The sequence below is a fragment of the Lepidothrix coronata genome, unplaced genomic scaffold (genome assembly GCF_001604755.1).
Source record: "Lepidothrix coronata isolate B3197 unplaced genomic scaffold, Lepidothrix_coronata-1.0 Scaffold12, whole genome shotgun sequence".
In the NCBI taxonomy this organism is placed as follows: domain Eukaryota; kingdom Metazoa; phylum Chordata; class Aves; order Passeriformes; family Pipridae; genus Lepidothrix; species Lepidothrix coronata.
In genome coordinates this window covers 317,020-341,022 of record NW_016690192.1, presented here as the reverse complement: position 1 = coordinate 341,022, position 24,003 = coordinate 317,020, and the positions used below count along the sequence as shown (strand labels likewise).

Genomic DNA, 24,003 nt, shown 5'->3' with positions numbered 1-24,003 from the left:
CCTAAGAAAGAAAGCAAACTCCTCGGGGACTTCAGCAATACTTTCCATCTGAATAAGCAGGGGGTTTGATCTTACTCATGTTGGCTCTTAGGCTTTTTACTACTTTACACAAAGGAATAGGGGCAGTAGTGACAGCTCACCAGCACAGGTAGGAACGGGACCTCGCACTCTTCAGTTTACAGTTTCATAGGTCACAGCTCCAAGGAGTTAAATCCATCAATCTAAAGCAATTTCCTGGGCAGCTCTACTTACTCCATGCTTCTTTACTATCTCCACAGCAACCTCATTTAGAGAGGACACTGCAGGGATCTTACCTCCCTGTATCATCCCCCAAATAAGGTAGGCTTGGGATTAAGAGAGCAGGACCTGGACTTCAGCAGGGGCAGAGATCCAAGTGTGCAGAAAAGTGTGCTTGGTTTTGTGTGACAGTGTAGAGTGAAATCAAAGAGTCCCGCTGTTTGTACTCTGGAGCTTCTCCAAAACTTATATTCAGACCCAGACTTGCCTCCATTTATCAAACTTATTTAGCTTGAAGAGTCTGACCATGTGGTTACCACCCTATTAGTATCTGAGATATATTAAGTTTATGCTACTGAACGAATTTATGACTTGAAAGCCTGATTCTTGTCATTGGGGATCCAAGATGTGGACAGATGAAGCAATTTGCCTAGAGTCAAGAAAAGGGTGAATTACAAAGATGAGGATTAAAGCAGAACCCCTGAGTCTCACGTGGTTGGCCAGTGCCCAGGGTGATCCCCTCTCCAGTGACTGAAAGATCAGTGAACTGCTTTCTAAATGCTTCCAACGTGAACTCCCCAAAACACAGCAAATGGTATTTTTCACACTTTGACTAATGAAAGCTTGGCACATGGCATGAAAAATAAAATCCTCACTGCCAGCAGTACAGATATATATAAAACGATGTTTATTTCTACAGGGCTTGTGAATAAGCAAGACATTTTTCATCCATGAAAGGCAGTTTCTGTGTGCATGTGCAAGTTAGCAACAACAACAGAAAGTGTTACTGGTGATCCCAATGAATATCATCCCAATGAGATTCCAACAGTCGTAACTTTTTGCTTCCGAAAAGAAAGTCCCTTTTTTTACTTCACCCTACAAACTTCTAGGTTTATTGTGGCTGTATTTCTCTGCTCTTGACAAAAATACAGACATAATTTGTCCTTTTGTTTCGTATTTAGAGACTAGCTACCATCACAGCAGGTATGGAGAGAGATCCAACAAAAAGATGTGCTCAGAAAACACAGTTGCCTGCAAGATCTACTTCCACATGAAAGAAAAGTTAGTTTCTGAAAAAGTGAGAGGAGTTCATTCTTGACGAATTATGACACTGCTTTTACTGGATTCCTTTTTCCCTGCTTTCTTGGTGCCCTCCACATGACCAATGCTAACCAATGCCCAACTCCACATGCAGGCGGACTTAACAGTGATTACACACAGAACAGGACCAATGGTACGCTACAGACACACTTCCAAAACAGACAGTATTGTCTCTTCGCCTGAGGAAAACGTTTTGAAAAAAAGAGCGCACTGACAAAAAAAAGCCCTGAAAACAGTAACTTCTGTGATAAACTGATATTGGGATTCTCCCACACAGATAAAAGATTGACCCAGTCACAGTCTTCCAGTTCACAGCAAACATTTGATAACCCTTTTCAGCAGAGAAGCCCTTGCAGGCATTTTAGGGACCTGCCATAGTGTGTAAGGTTTACTTCTTCTCAAGTGCAAAAGGATTAGTGGCACTATTGTAAACTTGCTTCAAAGAAACAATAGAAGAACTTTTATAGTTCTGCAATAATCAGAAGATATGTAAGTAGAGATAAGTAAGTTGTGATGTGCTTCAGCATAGCAGAGCATCAGGTTTTATTTGATTAATCCTTCCCTACAGCTTGCAATGGATATACAGAGTGTGATTTCAGAGCTTTTCAGCAGTAGCTTCAAAGTACAATCTGAGTATCACAGATTCAATCAGGCACAGCTGGATCTCAAATATATAAGCCACTTCGAGTTGCACATGAGGAGGGAAAGGGGAAGATTACCATGACTTGAAATGTTAAAATATCTTCCACATGATTAAGTGCATTTACATGTTCTACTCCAACCAGCAGAAATTGTTTCCAGGCAACAGAAAGAAATCAGTAGGACTCCACACTAGGTATGTGGGTGTACAACATATATATGCACTGCTCCTCACCTGAGGCTTCCTAAAAATAGGCCAAAATCATGTTTGGTGATTTGGACAGAGAACTGGCACTGTTACAAGAAAATTACAGGTATTGAAAAGGCTCCCTGTCATTTTCCTCCTGTGGGAGAGGACAAGGGATACAGCATGGAGATGAGTAGGATTCCCTTCTAACAATCTCAACCAAATTTCCACATAAGAGGTATCCAGATTTCTCGTGTAGCAGGTGCCCTAGAATACTAGGAGAGGGAAACACATATTGCCTTGCAGAGCCCCCAGTAGCCCATTTCTCAGGAAACACTGTCACAGGCCATGTTGAAATGGAGAGAGACCATCCCCATGACGACCCTGCAAAGGCATAAACTTCCAGCCTCACGGTTTCTCAGCACCACTAGCAGTTCTGCCCAAAGCAGAGTCCTCCCCCTCCGTCTTACTTACTTGGAAAGTAATTCTATAACTTTGTAGGCAAATCTATTATTCACCCTTTTTAAAGTACTTGGGATAACTTGGAAGGACTCACCAAGTGTTTGCACACAGGTCCACAAGAACAGGAGGGTGTTTTGTACTGGATCTCTATTAAAAAACAGTGATGCAGGTGACCTGAACCAAAAAGGCATCTAGTGGCCAAGCAAAAGGCAGTCAGGCAATATCTATCACTTCTTTCTACACTAACTGGTAAACTGCTACAGTCTTGACCACACTGTCACTCAGGAAGGGTTGTGGACTTGAATACACCTTTGGAAGTGTTACCTGTGCTTGACTTGAAACAGGAGGGATTCTGAATGACCCTTCTCTGAATGCATGAAAGCTTTCTAGTGAAACTTGGCAGCTGAAGAGTTTTATTGCCTTCATGGGGAGACCACCTTGGCCACCTCTGACAAACTCTATGGCTCAGAAAGGTAAAATGGCTGCTGTTAGAAGAGCTTTCCCAGAATCCACCTGAAGGCCCAATAATCCACTCAGGAAAATGGGTGCAGCACATGAAGAAACCACCTGAGCTATACTTGCTCATGCATTAAATATCCACTGCGGGAAAATTTTTAAAAAGAGACTAGATTGGCAGGGAAAAAGACAGCTGACCTTCAGAGGAGACCTTTCCAAGCACCTTACATCACAGCACTATCCAGGAATAATATGGGAAAGAATAATTTGGGCACAGGATGGATGAAATTAAGTCAGTGGCTGTTACTGAGTGCTAGCCCTAACCCCCACTCCTAAGTGAGATGGACATCTGGTTGGGATAGTGGAGGTCCAGCCGACCCAACTCTGGTTAGACTGGATGAAATCCCTTCTAAACATGCTTGTCTGAGGTTCATGAAACCCAATATACAGACCCATATGGCATTTTGAGATTATGGAAGTTTAGATCCTGGCCAATTTCTATTGTTAAACTCACAAAACACTGAGATAAATAATGGAAAATGCTTCAGCTGCTATTTATTTAGGGCACTTTTGCCATGTGACATCAGAAAATATTCCATGGTGGAATTTATTAACATAAAAATGGACTTGGTGAGACTTTGTGATCTATTAAACTTCCAGCTAACTAGACTTTTGTTTATCCAGTCGACAGATGGTGTTTTTCCGAACTGGTTATGTTGATTCGCAGTACTGAAGTGGTTACTGGAAAACAGGACTGTGAGTTTAATAAGGAGCAGGCCCACACACATGCAACAAATGTGAGCCACATTCTACCAGCTCCAAAAGAAAAAAAAACCAAACCCAGCAGCTTTTACACCAAATTACCAAAATACTGGCACATTTTGCATGACTGTCATGTGTTCCAAGCCACTGGAACAGGAATGCTGTTGGTAAATGAGCCACTTCAGACATATACACAATGTTACTGGATTTGCCTGGAATATTCTGCTCTAGGTTAGGAGAAGGACAGCCCCCCATAGACTCCTCTTTCAGAAGTGCTGTCTTGGAGGGCCGTTTTAGCTGCTTTATAATAAAGACTCATCCCACTTAGAAAACCCCTCTGAGGCTTCTCATTAATAAATGCCAATGAACATAATATGATACCCAGGTTGTAGAAATCAATGGCAATCTAGAAACCAGGAAAAGAAAACATACTGAATGACAATAAGGAGTGGAGCATTTAGAGGACTCTTGAGCAGCTGAACTCCCAATCACTCTCCAAACATGAAAGAGGTTTCAACCGTTTATGAAATTAAGTGGAGCTTCTGGAACTGCACACTGAACTATGCTGAACAGGAAGAAATCTCTTTGCTTATTAGGCCTCAAGGAGGTAATCTATTGTACTATAGAAACAGCTACAGCCTTTGCTATGCAGCAGGGAGATTACTGCTGTTCAGGTGGATGAGTGGCTTTCAGATTTTTTTTCACAATCTCTTTGATTTAATATGTTTTAGGAATGGAACAGCAATGTTCTGCTTAAGTTGCAGGCAGAAGTTCTTGAAAAGATGAGATCCACCACACTTGTAGTAGAAGGACGTCAGAGAAGGACAGGTTTCTGCCTGCATGGGCTCAAATCCAGAGTATCTTTGAGAAGATGGGAAAAAGAATTGAAAAGCGTATAATGGAGCATTAATAGCACTCACCTATCCCATAATTTTGTGTGTGTGTATATATGTATATATATATATATATATACAAACACAGCAAGATATATAAACACACACACATCACTACATACACCTTCTTAGAGTTGTGCATAGGTAATATTATATACATACACAAGCGCAGACTAAACTTTATACAGAGGGAGAATCCATTCCAGAGTCTGACACTGGGAAGGGTTTTCTTCAGCTATTTACACGCCTGGTCTCAGGCAGGATGTGGTCTGTCATTGCAGAGGCCACAGCACAAGGTGAGACTTTGCAAAATGTAATACAAGCTATTAATGCTGGTTGGCCTGCAAAATTCATACCTAGTCCTTAGGAGGGAGGATGTCAGCATTGAGAGGGGATTTTCTTCAAGAGCTAGATTGCTTGTTTCTGGAATGCTGAGACAAAAGACGCCGAGTTGGACACAGGAGGACAAACAGGCAAGGCAATATAAGACTGACTACAGTGACTACATTGTATCGATTGCAACATCCACAAGAAAAAAAAGATGTGAAACATTAAAACAGTTGTGATAATTCAGCGGTTTCAGTGTGACAGCCCTAAGTAGCAGAGGCTTGTTCCACTGACAACTGGATGTTTCAAATCATGAATTGCACGACTGAGCAACGTTATATGTGACTACGACAGCTAACATCAAAATCAGTCTTCTGAGGGAAAATCTATTTGCCAGACACATCACAGCACAGGTGTCATGGCAAGGAACAAGCCATGGCATGACAGCTAGCAGTGCTTAGTACTTTTTGAGTCCAGGAGAGCTACACGTCATGCCACCTGTGCATAAGAGAGCAGAGAAATCTAATTAGGATCTTTAATTGGACCTGAGCAACCTGATCTAACATTGTAATTAACCCAGCTCATAGTGAGGGCAGTTGGACCAGAGACCCCAGGAAGTCCCTTCCAACCTGAATTATTCTGTGATCTGTAGCATACAGAAAGACTGAATCTCATTTGCCGTCTCTGGCAGGAGCAGAAGACACCTTCGGCTTCATTCATGGAAAAAGGAAAAGCTGGGTTCTTACTCATTCAGTTTTGACATAGGACAGGTTTTGGGAAGGTCAGTGGGTCAGCCAGAATTCCTTGTTGTGGGAAAGGCATAAGAAATGCAGAGACTGAAATCCAGTGAGCGCCTTGAAATTCTTCAAAAGAGAGCACATGGCAGAGACAGGAAAATACTGATACAGCACAGGCCAGCAATACAATGTTTTTCCTGGGAGGAAGGTGAGAGGAATGGAAGAGACAAAAAGGTAGTTAGCCCCGTAAGGAGCATGTTCTGTTAAAAAAATGGTACATTCCCCCACATACAAATACTGATCCCTCACAAGCTGTTTCCTCTCAAATCTAGTAATCTTCCTTACCTGTTGGAAACTCACTGTAATTACAAGTTCCAGTGCCAGTTTCTCATTAACAAAGAAATTTGCCCTCTATTACAAGGGGTTTTGTTTTGCCTCATTAAAGATATTGTTAAAGCCTCCACAAATATGTTTTGTACCCACACAGGCTCCTTATTCAATCTGGCTGTCTTCACTTCCTGTTTTAGCACAACTCACTCGGTAAGTTGTTGCCTCACCACACCCCTAAAGTGGTTGCCTTTAAGTAGTTGGTGAAATGCTTAATATTCATTTAGTAAAGCTCTTTGAAGATGATACATGATGTAAATATCAGCTAACACTATTTATTATGCTTCAAAAAAAATAATATGGCTTTTGTAAGATTAAAAGCCAATTCCCCCATTAGTTTTCTTAAAATTTGTTAAACCAAAACAATGCAATCTTCCCTTTGCAGTTTAGCCCTCTTATCTCTTCACAGTTTTTAATAGTCAGTATTTCCCATCTGATTACTGCTCATCACATTGTTATACTGCTTTTACAGCCTTGGGCTTTCTTACAAAGCTTTTCTATTACTCCAGATAGGCACAAAACAGTAGCAGGTAGGGAGCAATCCACATTTTCCAAAGATCAGAACCATTATTTAATGTTTTTGTAAATATTTACTTTAGAAGCAGGCTAAATGTTACTTAAGATTTGTTCTAAAACTGATGTGTTTAAAAGTAAAAAATCATGAGGACATATGGAACTCATCTGAAGGAGAAAAAAAATGTTACAATTACACAAAAGAATTAATTTCCTTACTGTTACCAAAGAGTTGTCTTCATAAAACTTGTGGCATGCTTTTGTGTCTTAGGTGGAACATCATGACACATATCATGTGGTTTGTGGTCTACTCTTCCTACTGCCTGAAGCTCTGGCTGCAGTTTCCCCAACCTGACTGTCCCACCAAATCTGCACACAACCTCATCGTGCTCCCACTAGGATTTCTGTTCCTGTTCTGCCCTTTTTTTTTTTTTCTTCCCCTTCTTCTTAGTCATCTTACCCACAAGCAGCATAAATCAAGGCGAGGACGTGTTTTCACAGCTAGGCAGTTCTTGCAACATCAGGGCTGAGTTCAGGGAAATGGCTGGAAAACTTGCTATACCCACACACACACACACACACACCTGCCTTTTGGCTCATGGAAGACGAGCACAGTGCCAAAGATGTTTGTTTATTCTTGCCCCTGGTGCTTTGATATGTACGCCGCCGATGAGGGTAATCGCCTCCCTCACAGCGCAGCACATGGGACTGAGCAGGGCCTCACATCTCCTCACAGACCTCCCAGGCGTCTTCTCCATCACACGAGGTGCTGAGTCACGTCACTGGTGATGTCCATACCAGCCTTATGATGAGGCCCCTCTGTTCTTTCACTACTTTGGAAGAGATTTGGGAAAGAGCTAGAGAAAGGGTGGACCAGTTCAAAGCCACTAAGCCAGGCAAGTGCAGCCATGTGTCTTTGGAAGTGGTTCTTGCTGAACACAAGGACAGTTTGACCCAGTTGTGAGCAAATGTGGCAGATCTCCATGCTACAGTGTCACAACAAAAGCAATAGGATACTGTGTTATGACTGGACTTACCCCTTGTGCTATCGCATCTGCTGGGACGGGGACCACACAAGCCTTCCTGCTTTGGACTTTGTTTCAGGTGTGGGCACAGCCACCTACATTGACCATGCAGCACCCTGGACACTTGGGGTAGGTGGCTTGGGAGCAAGTGCTGGGGCACATTTGTGAGAAAGGTGGGGCTGCTGGAGGGAGAGAGATGGCGTGGGCACGTGCAGCCAGGCCCTGCCTCCTGGTCCTCGTGGGGATGTGTCATCACACCAGCAATGCTGAGGAGGAGAGCTGAGAGGCCAGGCCCAGTGTCATGTCTCCCAGGGGCAGATGGGGTGGGGAGGGCACGTGAGAGCTTGCTGCCTACAGAGCAACGCACACACCTGCTGCCAATCTGCATCCCAACAGCATGGAGACACAGGTGACTCCAGGTCCCCACCACCAATGCAGCAATGACTCAGCTGACCATTCTGTGCTGCAGTGATAGGATGTCTTGTGTGCTAAGAAACTGCCTCTTTCTGTCCTTCTGTCTTTCCCTTATCTGAACCTTATCCTTCAGGGTGGAACCAGAAAATTGAATATTTCTTTGAAATAATAAAGAACTAGAAACACTATGAGGAAAACCCAATGCCCTGCTCCTTTGCCTGATTTTTACCTGTCTGGAAGATCTGGAAGGAGAGAGAAGAGGATGAGTGTCCTCACTTAGAAAGGAGCTGCTGTTTCCGACACTGTAGTTAGGACAACGCTCTCCCGTCAGGAGCAGAGTGCAGGGGATGCACACACAGTGGTTCAGAAGTCCCTTCAGCAGCCTGGTAGCTCCATTTGTTCATCAGTCACTATAGCAAGTGGTGTCTTTCCCAGTCTTCCCAGGGCTGTCAGGAAGCCACTTTTACAGCCAGCTGGGCCCGAGTCTCACACTGGCTTTGGCAAAATCCTGCTGGCTCCACTCCAAGTTTTGCCAGAGCAAGAACCCTGACTCACAACAGTAATGACTGGATTTCATCATGCAAACTTTGGTAGTTTTGATCGTTCTCAATACAGTGAGAAACTTCCTGATTTTGGAAAGTGTTCCCAGTCTGGGAGGTGATGGGAAAGCCATGACACAGATCGGCTCTGCTGTGTGCACAGCACACGGGTGGAAGGGTGATGGAGATGCCCAGGGCTGGGAAATGTCCTGGAGGAAGAATGGGCTACATCTGGCACCCTGACCCCCATCCCTGCCCTGAATGGATCCAGAGGCAGAAGATCCTGCATGTGGTGGTGACATGCACTGTCAGCCCGCTCTCTGCTCTGAAACATGGGACAGCCGGGAGGTGGAGCGACTGGAGGTGCTGAAGCACCTGCTGAAACAACTTCCAGGGAGCTCCAGACCCTCAGGGATCCTAGACGTGCTCCTATCACCAAGAACCACCTCAGATCTTGTTGCTGAGGCTTTTTAGTCCAAGCGGGAGCTGCATCACTAACGGTGCACGTTTGGGAACTGGCAGGAGTTTCCTTCCTTCCACCCTCCTGTGAGGCCGGGGAGGCGGGGGACGCCCCTGGGGTGGGCGAGGACAGCTGAGGTGCGGGGTACGGTGCTGCCCGCGCCATGCAGTGACCACGTCCTTGGCCCGCCCTCCACGCCGGGCTCGGAGGGGCCGGGGAAGGCGGCGCCTGCCGGGACATGTCGCTTCACGCCGGGAGCCGCGCGGGTCAGCGCGGCCTGAGAGGGCTGAGCGGGGGCGCCCCGGGGCATCCCCCGGCGAGCAGGCTGCCCTCGCTACAGCCTGTCCGAGAGACTCTGCCGCATTTACTGAGTTCGGGGAAGGTGTCGGAACGCGGCGATGTTCGGTGTTTAACGCGCGGGTCGGGCCGCGCAGGTGCAGCGGGCCGGGCGGGCGAGGCGGAGGCGCCGCCGCCCCTCCTGAGGCGCGGCCGCTGGGGTGCCATCGCCCCCTGGCGGCGGGCGCGGGCGGCGCGGGCGGCCCGGGCCGGGCTGCGCGGAACTTTCCGCCCGAGCGCGGGTCCGGCCCGCGGAGCGCCGAGCGGGGAGAGCGGGGCGCTGCCGGCCCGCAGAGAGCACCGCCCGCCTTCCCCCGCCGCGCCGCCGGAGCCCCTCTGGGCCGCCGGATTTAAACTGAAAAGAAAAAAAAAAAAAGAAAATTCTTGTGTTTAAACTTTTTTTTTTTTTTTTTTAAATTTTCTGGCTGTTCCTCCAGCCGCCCTCCCCGCTCCCCGCTCTCCTCCCAACCTCCTCCCGAAGCGGCGGGGCGGGAAGGAGCGTCTCCGGTCTGCAACACCAAAGCATGGCGGAGGCTGGCGATGAGAACCGTCCTCCTCTAAGCATCCAGCGCCTCTGACAAGCCCGGAGCCAGAGGGGGTGGGGGTGGGAAAGGGCGGGAGGGGGGGAGAGCATGGGAGGGAGGGGGCGGCCAGTCCTTCCCCCTGCACTTGTCAGATGCAGATGGGACTGGCAAAGTTTGTTTGAATAAAAAAAAAAAAAAAAAAGGGCTTAAAAAAAAGGGGAAGAGCAGGAGGAGGGGGAGGGAAAAAAAAAAAAGATCCTAGAAATCCAAAAAGGCTCATCTGGGAAGGAGAGAGAGGAGAGCGAGAGGAAGCGGGATGCAACTCAACCTGACGCTGATCTGCTTCGTCTTCGGGGGGTTCCTGCCCGACGCCGCGGCCCGGCGGGAGCAGATGGACACGGGGCAGTGCGACCTGCCCCGCTCGGTGAGCCGGGCCGGGCCGGGCCGGGCCGGGGGCGCGCCCGCCGGCGGGGGATGCGCGGGGGCGCGCGGGGGCGCGGGCGGGGCGGGGGGCGCGCGGAGGGACACCCCCCCCCCTTTCCCCCCGCGCCGCGCACGCGGGCGCGCGTGGCCCCGCAGGTGTGGCGGCGCTGCCCCGCGTGTGCCCCGCGCGGGGCCCCGCGCCGGGAGCGCGGCCGGAGGGATGCGGGGCCGGGCGGGGGAGGGCGGCGGGTCACGGCCGGGCTCGGCCCCACGCGGGCCTCCGGGCGCCCGTGGGCTTTGCTTCGCTGGGGCTTGTGCAACGACACGGGGGAGCGGGACCCCCGCTCCTCCTGCCCTGCGGGCAGACCCGCGGGTGGCATCGCTGTCTCCTGCCCTTCCGCCCCTCCATCTCTGACCGGCCCCGCTGTCCTCCCCGCAGCAAGGAGAGCTCAACTCCTTCCTCTGGACCATTCGTCGCGACCCCCCCGCCTATCTCTTCGGCACCATCCACGTGCCCTACACGCGAGTTTGGGACTTCATCCCTGACAACTCCAAGGCCGCCTTCCACGCCAGCTCCAGCGTCTACTTCGAGCTGGACCTCACGGACCCCTACACCATCTCCGGGCTGGCCAGCTGCCAGATGTTGCCCCACGGAGAGAACCTGCAGGACGTGCTGCCCCGGGAGCTGTACCGCCGCCTCAAGCGCCACCTGGACTACATCAAGCTGATGCTGCCCCACTGGATGACCCCGGACCAGCGAGGCAAAGGGCTCTACGCCGACTACCTCTTCAACGCCATCGCCGGCAACTGGGAGCGCAAGAGGCCCGTCTGGGTGATGCTCATGGTGAACTCCTTGACTGAGACGGACATCCGCTCCAGAGGGGTGCCAGTGCTCGATCTGTACCTCGCCCAGGAGGCTGAGAGGATGAAGAAGAAGACAGGAGCTGTGGAGAGGGTGGAGGAGCAGTGTCACCCGCTGAATGGGCTCAACTTCTCCCAGGTAAGGAGGCTTCTGGGCCTCGTGTCTTATCTCAGGACGTGGGGGCCATTCTCCTGGCATTTCCATCAGTTGATGGGGGTGAACCCCAAGCCTGTTGCGGTGGGGTGGTCACTCATGGGCCTCAGCAGCCTTTGTGTTGGGCTGCCCGCTCTCCATCACTCCGATCCGTGCTGCCTGCGGAAAACCCACGATGTGCGCGGTGTGTGTATCATGCGTATAATTTATTTGAGAGGCAAATGTCCAGGGTGTAAATGTGTGTGCCTGCTGGCTTGCCACTTGTGAGGGAAACTTCCATGCCTCCAGTCCTGTCCCGGAGCTGGGTGAAAAGGGCTTTTGTTTGTTTGTTTGTTTTGAAGTAAAGCAGCTCTGTGGTACTTGTCAGGAAGAGGATGAAGCATGAACAATGAAAATAGAAATTTCGACATTGCTCAAAATGATTTAAGTACACACAAACTGTCTTTTCAGTGGTCACTCCGGGTCAAAACAAAGTGGCTTATGGTTGCCCTCATGTACTGGGGGAAATTAAGTGTGTAATATGCATGGTTTTTTTTTTTCATTTTAGAGCAGGTAAAGTTCAGCAAAAAGAAAGGGACGTAGGTTAAGAAACAAAAGTTATTGGTGTAACTGGACTCCGGAATTCTTTCAGTGGATTTAGCTTTAAAAAACCAAATACTAAGCCATGAGATCTATTTCATTTCAGTGGATTAATCAGGAACACAGTAACAGCTATTGACTTTGCTTTGTGGAACTGTTTATGTGAAATCAGATTTACTAGAAATTGAGGAAATGAATGTGTGTGGAAGAAAACAAATAATCCAGGGGTGATTTAAGATGGTGTCAGTTACTGCTATGATATTTCGTTTTTAACTTGCTTTTCGTCATTAGTTTGGGATCAGCCTGTTTCCAGCCTTATCTTACTGTCCTAGTTTGACCAAAAAAATTCTTGGTGATGTGGGAATAAGGATTAAAGGACTGATCTTTGGTGTGATTAAAATGTCCTTAGAGTGCCTTCACTCCCTGCTCTCCTGAAGTCTAGTGGGAACTATTTTAAGGGGAAAAAGTCTGGTTTTCACTAACATTTGGTTCATCCAATATATCAACAAGGCGTCTAACTCTGCATGCAGCCTTCACAGGAGAAGATTGGTTACATACTCTTTTGGACGAATTTTTTTGTTTATCAAGAAAAATAATTACGAGAAAGTCCCTCAGGCCTTTTGCATTAATTAACACACATCCAAAACAGGGAATTCGTTTTTTCCCTCTTCTGTCTGAAAGGTTTAAGTGCCTATCCTCTCTGTTCAACCCCTTCTTTAGGATGAGGTAAAAATAATTAGCCATTCCAGACATCCAGTAGTGTTTGGTTGTATTGGGTCAAAAATGGCAGTTAGAATCAAGCACATGAAAACACTTGGTTAAAAATGTACCACTCGGAAGCGTTTTTAACGTGAATCATATTACATTTTTTTCTTTTTAGAGAGAGAGGGAGTGACAAAGAAAGAAAAAGGGACAGACTATGAAACTCACTGCTGCTTTTACCATAATTGTTTTTCTCTTCAAGTTTTAAATAGGAACAAAGTATTTCCCTTCGTTTTGTCATAATAATAATCTAAAAAAGAACAGCAAAGGTATTACTGCTATTGGCAAGTAAAGGACAATAATTCAAAACATTTGTGCTGATTAAAAAAATACACTACATTTTAATTGTTCAAGAGAATTGACAAGGTTGCTAAAATAGGTCAGTGTTCAGGAGGATTTTTCCTAGATTGAAACTTTTTCTGGGAACAAGGCCACCAGAACAACAGGAGACAAAATTAAACTAAACAAACCAGATATTTATTTTCTTGCTTCCTCTAGATTTCATGCATCCTGACACCTGGCTAGTTGTTTAACAATAGTAATTTGTAATGTTATCACATCGTCTGGCAGTCCTACTGCTAGGTGTATTACTGTGCTAATTTAGTGGAGTGGATTACTATTGCCAGGTTACACCTCCCAATTTCAGGTTTTGTAGCCGTCCTTAAGCAACACGTAATTAAAACACACTAAAATGGAAATCAGAAATTGAGCAGCTTTTGTCTCATAGGGTGTTTGCACGGTTTGATGAGAACATCTGTGATAAATTACAGTCCCAAATCTGCTAAGGGCATCAGCGGTTTCTTACCTGTTTTCAGCATTACTGTTACGGGAATACTGCACATTATTTCTGCATTCAGAATTCAGATTTTAAAACTGTGCTTCGCTGAATCATGTCAATGCTTTTGTTTCCCACGTCCCCAAAGTCCAGTATTTTTGCCCTAAACAAATTAAAAAAAAAAAAGGAAAAAAAAAACTTTTTTCCCCTACTTCTTCCCCTCAAAGGCAGCTTTGTGCTACTGCAAATATTTAATCTGACTACATGCACCAAATCTGTTAATCTGATACCGTGAGGAGGAGGAAATCTAGGAGTGGTCCCGATGAGGAACTTGGTTTTGATCTGCTCTGAAAGAAAGTGGATACACTTGCATTTTTGACCAGGAACAATCTTTGAAACGTTCTGTGCGTGGCTTTGAAATGTTGATTGTCTTAGCCGGATAAAAAGATTAAGGTGGCTCATATAATTAGCTGCTTCCTGGAGAGCCAGCTCTTGCAGGTAGAGCGGGACACATTGTTTTCTGTTGTATACCCTGAAACTTTGTAGTTTGATGCTTTGCTCCCCCTGAAATCTCTGCAGCATTTCCTGACAGTCTTCCACACCAGCATCACTCACACGACCTTGCTGACCAGCCGCTCTCCTGCTTGGATCCTGGAGGGAGTGTTATCCCACCCCCAGGGACTCTGGCAGCAGCTGCTCATGCAGTCTGGGCCCCAGGGAACGGTATAGCTGGTGTCGAGGTGTCTGAATCCCAGCAGAAGGCTGTGTTGGGAGCCTGGCAGCAGGGGAATTCAGATCAGGTTTGGGGCAGGTTGAAATTTCACCTGCTGTTTGAAGTTTCAGGGTTTTCATGGAAGGTGGGCCAGAAAGAGCTGAGGCAACACAAAGAAGAGGAAGCAGACAACTCTGTCTGACAGCACTGATGGTTATTTACAGAGTGGCCAGAAAAGGGCAAAATCAGGTTGGCCAGCACTGAGAACTGGTGAGGGGCAGATGTCATTCAGGGCCTTCTCTTGGAGTCCTGGCAGAAGCCCTGCAGCCATGAGTGGCTGTGAGGATTTGTCCATGTGTCTGCTGAGGGCCAGCTGGTTATAGGGCTAAACTTTCTCTCCTCTTTGGGACTGTCATGTGGGTCTGTGATGGGAAGCTCTCCCCAGGCTGACATACTGTTGTTGGAGTAAAGGAGAATGGTGACAGTGACTTCTGCAGCTGCTCAGGTCTGTGGCATCCACCCTGATGGCCCAGGGCTCTGGTGGGACTCTCACTACCCCTCAGTGAATGCCCTTGGGCACCAGTGTGTCCCCACTAAAGGTCTGTATGGTCAGCAAGGGGAAGGTCTTACTCCTCTACTCAAACCACTGTTCCCTGGGGACGTGGGTGGCAGCTCTTGCTTGTGTTTGATCCTGTTTCTCAACAGCATCCCCAGCCTGAGACAGTGTTCATATCCCTTCCTCCAGGTTAAAAGTAAAGTCCCTCTCCCACCCCATCCCATCTCGAGCTTGCTCTCCTAAGGGACTGTCTGCATTCAGCTCATGCCAGATGCCATGAATCCCAAGGTTCATAAGGGGGATTTTGCGTCAGGGCCCAAATTCATCCCAGCCTGTTGTGGGGGAAGCTGTCAGGCTGGTGAGGAGCTGCCAGCACCCCTTTTTCTCCCCCTTGGTTGTTTGGGGCTTGCGAGGCCCCGACTCCAGTCTCCTCTGACTGGTATAATTTCCAACTGCAGGGGGAGATGTTAAATATCAAACCGGTGTTGATTGGATCAGAGACGGCCTCAAATAAAGAAACTTCAGACTGTGCCAGATTAAACTTCACACTTCACCATTCTCCCCCTTTCATTTCTTTGCCGCCTCATTCTCTGCACAAATAAACCTCGTCTCCCCCGCTTTCTACCAATGAGACAGCATTCATGAGGCAGGAATGACTTTGTTAACAAAATCAGCCTTCATTTCCCAGGTCCTGCTGTTCCATCAAACCCTGGGACACGGCAGCTTTGATTACTCTGGTGATAGGATTAGAGGGGGAACAAGTGCTGGTTAATAAAAGGCCGATGGGTGGTCCATCATGTTTGGTCACTGACAGATCTGCAGCCTCCAAGCTGGACCTTCAGTGGCAAACAGTAATATACATAGTAATATATAGGCAGGGCCACGTCCTGGACTCTCTGTTCAATCTCCCCTTCCCCTTGAAAAATTAAACGTTTCTGTGATCACAAAGCTGGGTTCTCTGAGCTGACAGGATGGGTATAACTGACTTCAAGGGAGATTTGCCTGTTTATACTAAGGAAAGATCCAGGCTCAAAGTTTTCCGAACTGAATTAAGGGGCTCAGTTTCAGAGCTAGTTGGCTTTTGATAGTGTGTGTAGTTTATATGAGGGAATATTATTGAATTTTTTTTTTAGTGTTTTTTAAATAAAAGTGTTTTTTGCCTAATAGAAATGGCACCCTTTTGCTTTTGAAAAATTTCAGGCTTTTGGAAGAGAGCAGGAGTCATAAAAAATAGCTTAGCATCATCTGTTTTGATTGCTGAATGTTGTTGAAAGAAATGTTGTTAAAAGGTTTGATTATACATAGTTATACATAGTGCACATAGCTTTCAGTTTGTTGGCTTTTCTTTAACTATCAGTCCCTTCATCCCCCTGCACCTCAGGGTAAAAAAAATCCCCCAGCAAAATTAACCTTGGGGTAGAAATTCATACAGCAGAAATAGAAATCCTTCCATTTAACTCACTTTGTATACTCGTGGAGCTGCTTTACGTCTTCACCAGGGGAACTGTTGAGGGTGAAACTATGCAGGTATTAAAACTACAGTAGTCCCAGTAACACCTGAAAGGATCAGCAGCTGAGGTTTTATAGCTGTAACTAACTGTACGTGTTGCTCTTTACAGCCAGTTACTGTGTGCTTCTTCACAACAGCCCCCTTGGAAGGCCCACCCTGGCATTTGCTGCCTATTAAGAAAACAGCCAGTCAGTTAACGATGGCTCAAGGGGCAGCTGGCAATTCATCTATTGTATTTATTGTGTATATAACTGCCAGAAGTGTTTGTACAACAGGTTAGGTGTGAGCCCCTCCTTTCCCTCTGATCCTTCACACCTCCCTTGGTAAGATCCAAGCCCGAGACAGGTGTACCTGCCTTCCAGGAGCAGATCTGGAGGATTCTGCTCATTGATTTGTTTGCAGAAGTTTGGGTGCTGCTTGTGATTGGTATTAGGCAGTAATTGCATCTTTATAAGGTGGGTTTTGAAAGGAAAAAATCCCCAGTCTGATATTCAAGGGAGTCCCTACTGTATCTGAGGCAGCTTAACATTAGCAGTGTGTAGAATTCACATGGCAGATTTGTGCCCTTTTTCCTGAGTGAGGTGAGAGGTGAGTGTCTCTGTGGCTCCGGCAATGCCTGGTCCTGGCAGCAGGGGAGCCCTGGCACTGCTGTGGTGTGAGAGGCACGGGGAGCACCCTGGCATGCACTTTGCTTCCTGAAGGAGATGCACTCCTGAGATGTGCTTTGGAAAGGGGATCAGTAGAGGGAACAGATGAGCCAAATTCGTCCCCTACTTAGACACTGATGCTGCTTTCAAATCCCTGTGGGATCTCCCCTAGAACAGTTTGCCACCTCTGAGCTGCTCACCCAGTAGGTGCAAAATCCTCTCTTTGGTGAATGATTTTTCCACAGTGGTGATTTTCCTTCTGTTTGTTATTTGCTGTCAGCAGGCCCAGAGTGCTTTGCTTATAAACAGAACGAACCATTGACCTTAAAAACCTCAGCTCCAAGTATAGCAACCTACAGTCCTCAGAAAGTCTTTAACAGCCTCCCCTCAGCTCCCTAGTGAGTAGCAGTCCACATTATAAAGCCAGCCCACATCATTCAGGCAAGTCAGAGGTTCCTGTATTGAAAAGACCAGAATGATGTTAAGCAAGGGCACTCCTTCACCTTGCACTCCTGTGGAGATGGTGATCAGTGGCAGGGCTCCTGGCAAAGCATATCTGGGAACTTCAGAGGGACATACTGTAAAATAACAGGTTTCCCCTGTGTTAGGCTTTACACTGGAAACCCTTATTAATCCCTTCACTGTCATTAGGAGTTGATGACACAGAAGAAATCACAGTGTTACTGCTTGAGCCATGTGAAATTGGTGTGATTTCTTTCATCTTTTGGCCCTATTAGGGAGGTTCCCTGCCTGCTTGGATGGGGGACTGTAAACTGACTTCTCCAGAGCACAGTGTTTAGGATAGCACAGAAATGGGGATTTTTAGCAATGACTGGTGTTTTGGAAACTTCTTTTTTTTTTAACTTTCAAGGGTCCGTGTTAGAGAGATCCTGTTTTGCAGGGAAAGAAACATATCTGCCTTGTGTTCACACACTTTTCCAAATCCTTCTTTGAAGCAGACAAGCAATACAGATGCTAGATGCCACTAGACCTAAAATCTGCAGAAAGCACTGCGGGTTGAACATAAAACATCAATACCTTTGTGAAGCTCTCAAATTATTTCTAGGTTGTAGTCACTAAGACATTTTTTCTGAACATGGCAACAATTTGTGAACCTAATACTCTTTCTGTAACCCAAAAAGCATTATGGTTTCCAGCTCGCTTGAGACACCAGAAATTAAACTGGTGCCCTCAGAGCTTAAAAGTGCAGATATCAGTGTTTGAACTTAATACCTCAGTTCTTGGACTGGAATTGGAACAAGACTAAACTCTCTGCAGAGTGGGAACAGACATGCAACTAAACTGTAGGACTGGTTGTATCCATCCCAACAGCTTGCAGTTGTGGTGTCTCATCACCTCCATGCATTTGCTTTTTCTGGTGCTCAAGAGAACAATATAGCTACCTTGTTTATTGTTATTGTTTATTGGTTCTAACTGTCATCTAAAGGCACAGAGAAAAAAAAGTGAGATGGTTGATACATGTCAGAAGCTCAAGCAGGAATTCACACAGATGTCTGCTGCTTTTATCACTAGTTATTCCAACAACAGTTCTTCCCGTTTGGATTTCCAATATTTTAGAGCTTCTGCTGCAAGTCATTTCAGGATTTCTAGCACAATATAAATGAAAGTTTTTAAAAACTGTAAATTAAAACCATGTGTTCAGTGTTTTGGAATGGATGTTGTATGACTTGAGGAAGCTCATTAGCAAAAGTATTTTTAGTTTGAATGAGATCAAAGACCCAAGATTTTCCACTCTGAGGGTCGTTTAACATAGTCCTGGACACCCCGTTTCTCATCATACATAGACTCCCATAGACCAGTTATGCCTGAAGAAATCATCATCCCTGAAGTATTGTAATTAAATTTAGTATCAGTGGACCACTGCTGATCACCTCTGTCCAGGCACTGCAACAACACTGAGGGATGAAGAGTCTTACAGGTGTCAAAAGCAAGTTTTATTAGTGACTTCTTAAAAATCGGGATTACAGCCCATGCCAGTGGGTAGCAGTGTTAGAAGTGAAAGTCCAAATCCTGTATGTAGTACTCATTCCAGAGTGTCCCTTGAAGCCAGGAGTAACACTGAACCATTCCCAGAAACGCCAATTGGCAAACAGAGAAGGGATTGTAGAAAAAGAAAAAGAAACTTTTCTGATTTCTTCTTTTCCTAGGCTCAGTTAACATGGAAGTTAGGAAACCTTTCACACAAATTCCAGTCCAGAGGTTCTTCATGCTTGGGTATCCCTGCAAAATCAGTGTTCACTGAGATGGGCATGGAGAAAAGCTAGGAATTCAGTCATAGCCAACATGTCAGCTCTATCAACACAATTAAGGGAATAGCAATAAATGCTTTATGTTTTCCTCAGATTTAATTAAACTTGCTGCTTCTACCCTAACTCTTGCATTGGGGTACCTGTTGGAAGATACAGATATCCCCAATACATAAAACAGAGAAGAAGTTGCCTTCATAGAGCAAAGCAATATTCATCAGACTCCTTTTGTGAGCCAGGGAATGAGAAAAAGGAAACAAACCTCCAAGTTATTTTCAAACCTCTTTCCATTTTAATATAAGTCAAGTTATGAGGAACACAGGAAAAGTATTTCTTTAAAGTAGGCGATTCTGTGTCTTGAAAGTATCCCCTCAATACTTTAGAGACTGTACTAAATCCAAGGTCTCCATTAGGCTCCCTCACTTTTGTTAACAGTCACAATGAAGACTGATTATTCTCTGTACACTTTCTGCCACTGCACAAATTTAGTTCTCCTTTGATTTCTTGCAGCCTTTTCCTATTACAGGTGACAGCATAATAGTGATGGGGAATATTTATTTAAATGTGAGACCAAATGCTCGCAGTACAGGAGTTTGCAGAGTCAGCAGAGGGCGAGAGGGCAAAAGGGTGATTTGAGAAACATGTCCAAATTTTTGAAGGGCTTTGTATTTCAGGCATGTGATCGATTTGCAGTTTTAGAAACGATCGTTGAGATAAATGTTATTCCAGCAGTGAAGTGGATGTCCCAATGTGTCCCTTTGGTTTTAAAGCACTGGTGAAATTACCATAGCACTATAATTGTGAAAATGCTAAGCATTAGACCATGTGAGGAGCTGGTCCTGACATACTGGGGGTCAAATGGGATGCTAACTTGTAGTTTGCTTTCAAGCTAAGGTAATTCTTTGTTTTTGGGATATCACAGGAGCGGTGCAAGTATGCTAAAGGGCCTCAAAATTATTGTTTTTATAGGAGTTAAGTATACAGAAAGCCCTTCCTTTTCATAATGAATTTCCTGATTAATACAGGAAAAAGCTAGAAAGAACATTCTCAAGAAAGCTCATTATTTGCTTGCTGGAGAAGATAACACATAACTGTATGTTTCTAATACAGAGTTGTGGCCAAAACAATTCTGATATAGCTTTCAAGCAATTGGGATACTCTATTGGGAGACAGTTACCAGCAAACTGAAGTTTGGTTCTTTCAGCATTTCTCCTTTACATGTATGGAATACCAGTGAGAAAATACCTCATCAGGTATATGACCTGAGCAGGTCATACCATCCTGAAATAATCCAGGTCTTTTGGTGGCGAGCTGAAGTTCAGAGGCTCAAGGCAGCAGGCATTTGCAAGCATGAAACAGTTTGACTTCATGGGTTGGCTTGTCACTGGCTGCAGACTGGCACTGACCAGCTTTTTACCCAGCTAATTGTGTGAGGCCAGAGAGGATTTTCTTTATTAACTCGACTGGCTTGGCTGTGAAATGGGAAATACAGTATAGTATATAATTCAAGCTCACTTTCAAAGGGAATTTTGTTGAAGCTGGGTATCCAGAGGGACCTGAGCCTTTAACACATAGTCATCTGAAACACGCTTTAGAAACTTCATAGTTTAAGGCCAGCATTTACACTGGTTTGTGTTCCAGGAATAGAATAGTGCTTGCTTTTAAAAAATATACCTAAATGTATAAAGGTGTGGGTTTTTTTCTGAGAATGAAACTGACTGCTTTGAGCACTTACTGTGTGTTAACTATGGCTGGATAAACTTGGAAGGGATGTACCGTGTGGAGACTTCAGCAAATTATGTCTCTGAAGTTGAAAGAAAGCATGGTTGATGTGCTTGTACATTCTCAAACCTGGAAGTATTAGTTGTAGAGAATCACTTGTTGTAGTACCCTTTTCTATCTAGGGAAGTACAAAGAGCTACAATCTCCCAAAAGGTGTCGTTTTGTCATTAATGACAAAGAGATCCCAGTGGAAGATATTCCTAGGAATGCAAAACACAATCACTAAACCCACACAAGATCCCTTATCATGCTCTCTCCAAAGCTGGTGCAGATTCATTTGAATTACACTGGAAAGATTTATCTCCTATTAATGGAGCGCTCTTCATTTTTTAAAATTGAGTTGTTGTGCAACACATCAAATAACAATGTCATAACACATCGTAAATCAGTTTGTTCACTGAAGGATTCCACATGAGTTAATCTAACATCCTGGACACAGTTCATGAGCAGTTAATTTTAGCAGTTCTCTTTGATATATATCAGTTAAGGCAAAGCAACTCCAGCCATTACGGAGCAGAGTCAAAACTGGTTAACGGCAAAGCAAGTACAGACAAAGATTGTTCACAGATAAAGCCTTTGGCAGATCATTCAAGGGATCTTTGCTTTATATATAGAACAATTGTAGCTCTAATACCAGCAGTGCAGACACTCTGGGACAAAGAGAAAACACACACACACCCCCCAAACCACAGAATAAAACCACACACACCACTTGGTACTTGCGTCTAACAAGAAAGTCAAGCTAAAGTTCACCAACCCTGACGTAGTTACCAAATAACTCCATGGCAGGCAATGAGATGGGAAGAAACACCCCCAAAAAAGCATTCAGGAATTATCCCCATTGTCAGTGGGAGAAACTGAGAACGTTTGGTTTGAAACACAGAGTCATCGGGCAGGCTGCCAAATGCCATTTATCTCAAGGTCAGGCAACATAAATAACCCCAAGGGTTAGCTCCAAAGCGGAGGAGCAGGAGGTAGCTAAGCAAGAATAGAGGAAGGGATTCCTCTCTCTTCCCTGTGGATGTTCAGCATGGTACTGAAGAGTTTTCAAGGCCTGGCACTCCTGACAAGTCTAGTGTATTAAAGGGCAGTAAAACACACCAAGAGCAGGGACTACAGTTGAACGTAGAATCACGGAAGGGACCGTGGTTTGAGACCAAGCCACTAAGCTGTCATGCATTTTCTGCAAGAATCACTCAGGAAGACTAATCAGAAAGGAAAAGTCTGCCGGAAAAAAAAATTTCTCTTGGAAGTTTTAAGTCTGAAAAGGTGGATCCCTGTTATACAGTAGGGACAAGCAACATTTATTTACTGTTTGGTTGGGTGGTCACATAAATTTTTCTGTTCTTCCAGCAGATTAAATATCAGAGCCTTCTTAACACTTTTTAAGAGAATAGCAAGTTTAGTAACTGTCACATCTAGTAATCAATGCCTATCAGTCAGGGAAGGGAGGGGTGTGTTTTCCAGAGATGACTTAGACCTGAGAGTATAGCTTTGAATATACCAGTGGGAGAATCCCAAAAGAGTTGGTACCCATTTTTCTGTTCTCTGGGGCAAAGCTCAGTGTAGTTCCTGTTAAAATGAATTAAAGAAGTATGCAATCCTTGAACCTGGAATCCAAAACTGTATCTCTGTACCTCTTTGAACTGGGGAAGGCATCTTTCCCACTGGTTTATGTAGAAAGGAGTTTCTGGTAGCCAAATAATTAATTAAGAGAATTAGGAAGAAAAAAAATGTTAGTCAATATTCTTATAATTTATTTGTGATTTTGGCAGGCTTAAAAACCAGACTGAGTAGATTTACTTGTGGTTTCATGTTGAATTTTTATGCCAGGAAAGAAAGTGAACTCAGTAAGTCAGAAGGAGGGTTTCAAACTAAAAGTGTTTTGATTCAGCCAGCACCACTTGAGATCACTGTGCAGAGTCCTGTACATCTGTATGGTCTGAGCATCATTCCTTCCAAACAGAAAGGAAGCACCTGGATAAGGAACCCTGATCCTTTATATCGGACAATTTTATATCTGTAAACCTTACATAACATATTGGAAACTGAGGCATAACCTCAGAGGTGGAAATATCCCAAATATGTTATTACATCTGGGACTAAGACTGTGATTTTTCCATCTCTAAGTTTCTCTTATCCCTTTCAACTTACATAGTACTCTTAGAAAAAGAAATATTTGTATGTGGAGGGGCTAGAGTCAATGAGATGGTGATGTGAAGGGGACATCTGCAGAAGTCCAGGCTGATTGTGAACTCCAGAATTTACAGTTCTTCAGGCGAGGGATTATGGGACACATCCCTTGATGAATAGAGCAGCTCCACCCATCTTTGCACACTATTTTGGTCCCTAGTGGAACTGATTTTCTCAAATGCAAATGACCTTGAAAAATGGCAGAGAGCATGGACTTGCATCATTAGCAGTGAACCAAAGGCTTTGTGTTGCAACAACTTTTGTTGAGGGATTATTGTGTTGAAAATCCACTGATTTTGGCACAAGCTGAAGAACTCAGCAGTTCCACTTTGCATGTCCTGCCATCATTCAACAGGCAGACCCTGTTGTTAGACATCGCAGTAGGGCAGCCAGTTGGCTTCTCCCAACCTCCTTAGGTTTCCAGATGTCATAACAAAATGAGAGAGAGAGACTTAGCCATCTTCCATGTGTTTACGCTGGAGCTGCTAGGCAGAGACCAAGCCACAACACTGCACAGCTTTTCAAAAAGGACTTAATAGGCCTCTCTGTAAACAGATCTAAATATTTGCTCCAGTGACATTTATCGCATCACACCTCTGGCGCGAGTGTTTTGTCCTTGTTTTGCTTGCGTGTTTGGATTCTTTTATAAACATTAATGAAGTGCTTGAATACAAATGAATAATCCTCCCCCCTTCTTCCCACCCTGGAGGGGAGGGGAATGGGAGGGCATGAAGTAATAATAGTTCAACCTTCAACCCGTAATTGCTCTGTACATTTTGATGA

At 45.3% G+C, this 24,003-nt stretch overlaps 1 protein-coding gene across 1 annotated transcript in view; it reads left to right on the top strand.

The window, feature by feature from the left end:
• The first annotated feature begins 10,128 nt into the window (after positions 1-10,128).
• Positions 10,129-24,003, top strand: part of LOC108492900 (metalloprotease TIKI2-like) — a 273,870-nt gene continuing 259,995 nt past the window's right edge. The window contains exons 1-2 of the mRNA XM_017805752.1: positions 10,129-10,423; positions 10,862-11,422. Coding sequence (XP_017661241.1) covers positions 10,316-10,423; positions 10,862-11,422 — 669 coding nt within the window. The 5' untranslated portion in view covers positions 10,129-10,315. The remainder of the gene's footprint in view (positions 10,424-10,861; positions 11,423-24,003) is intronic.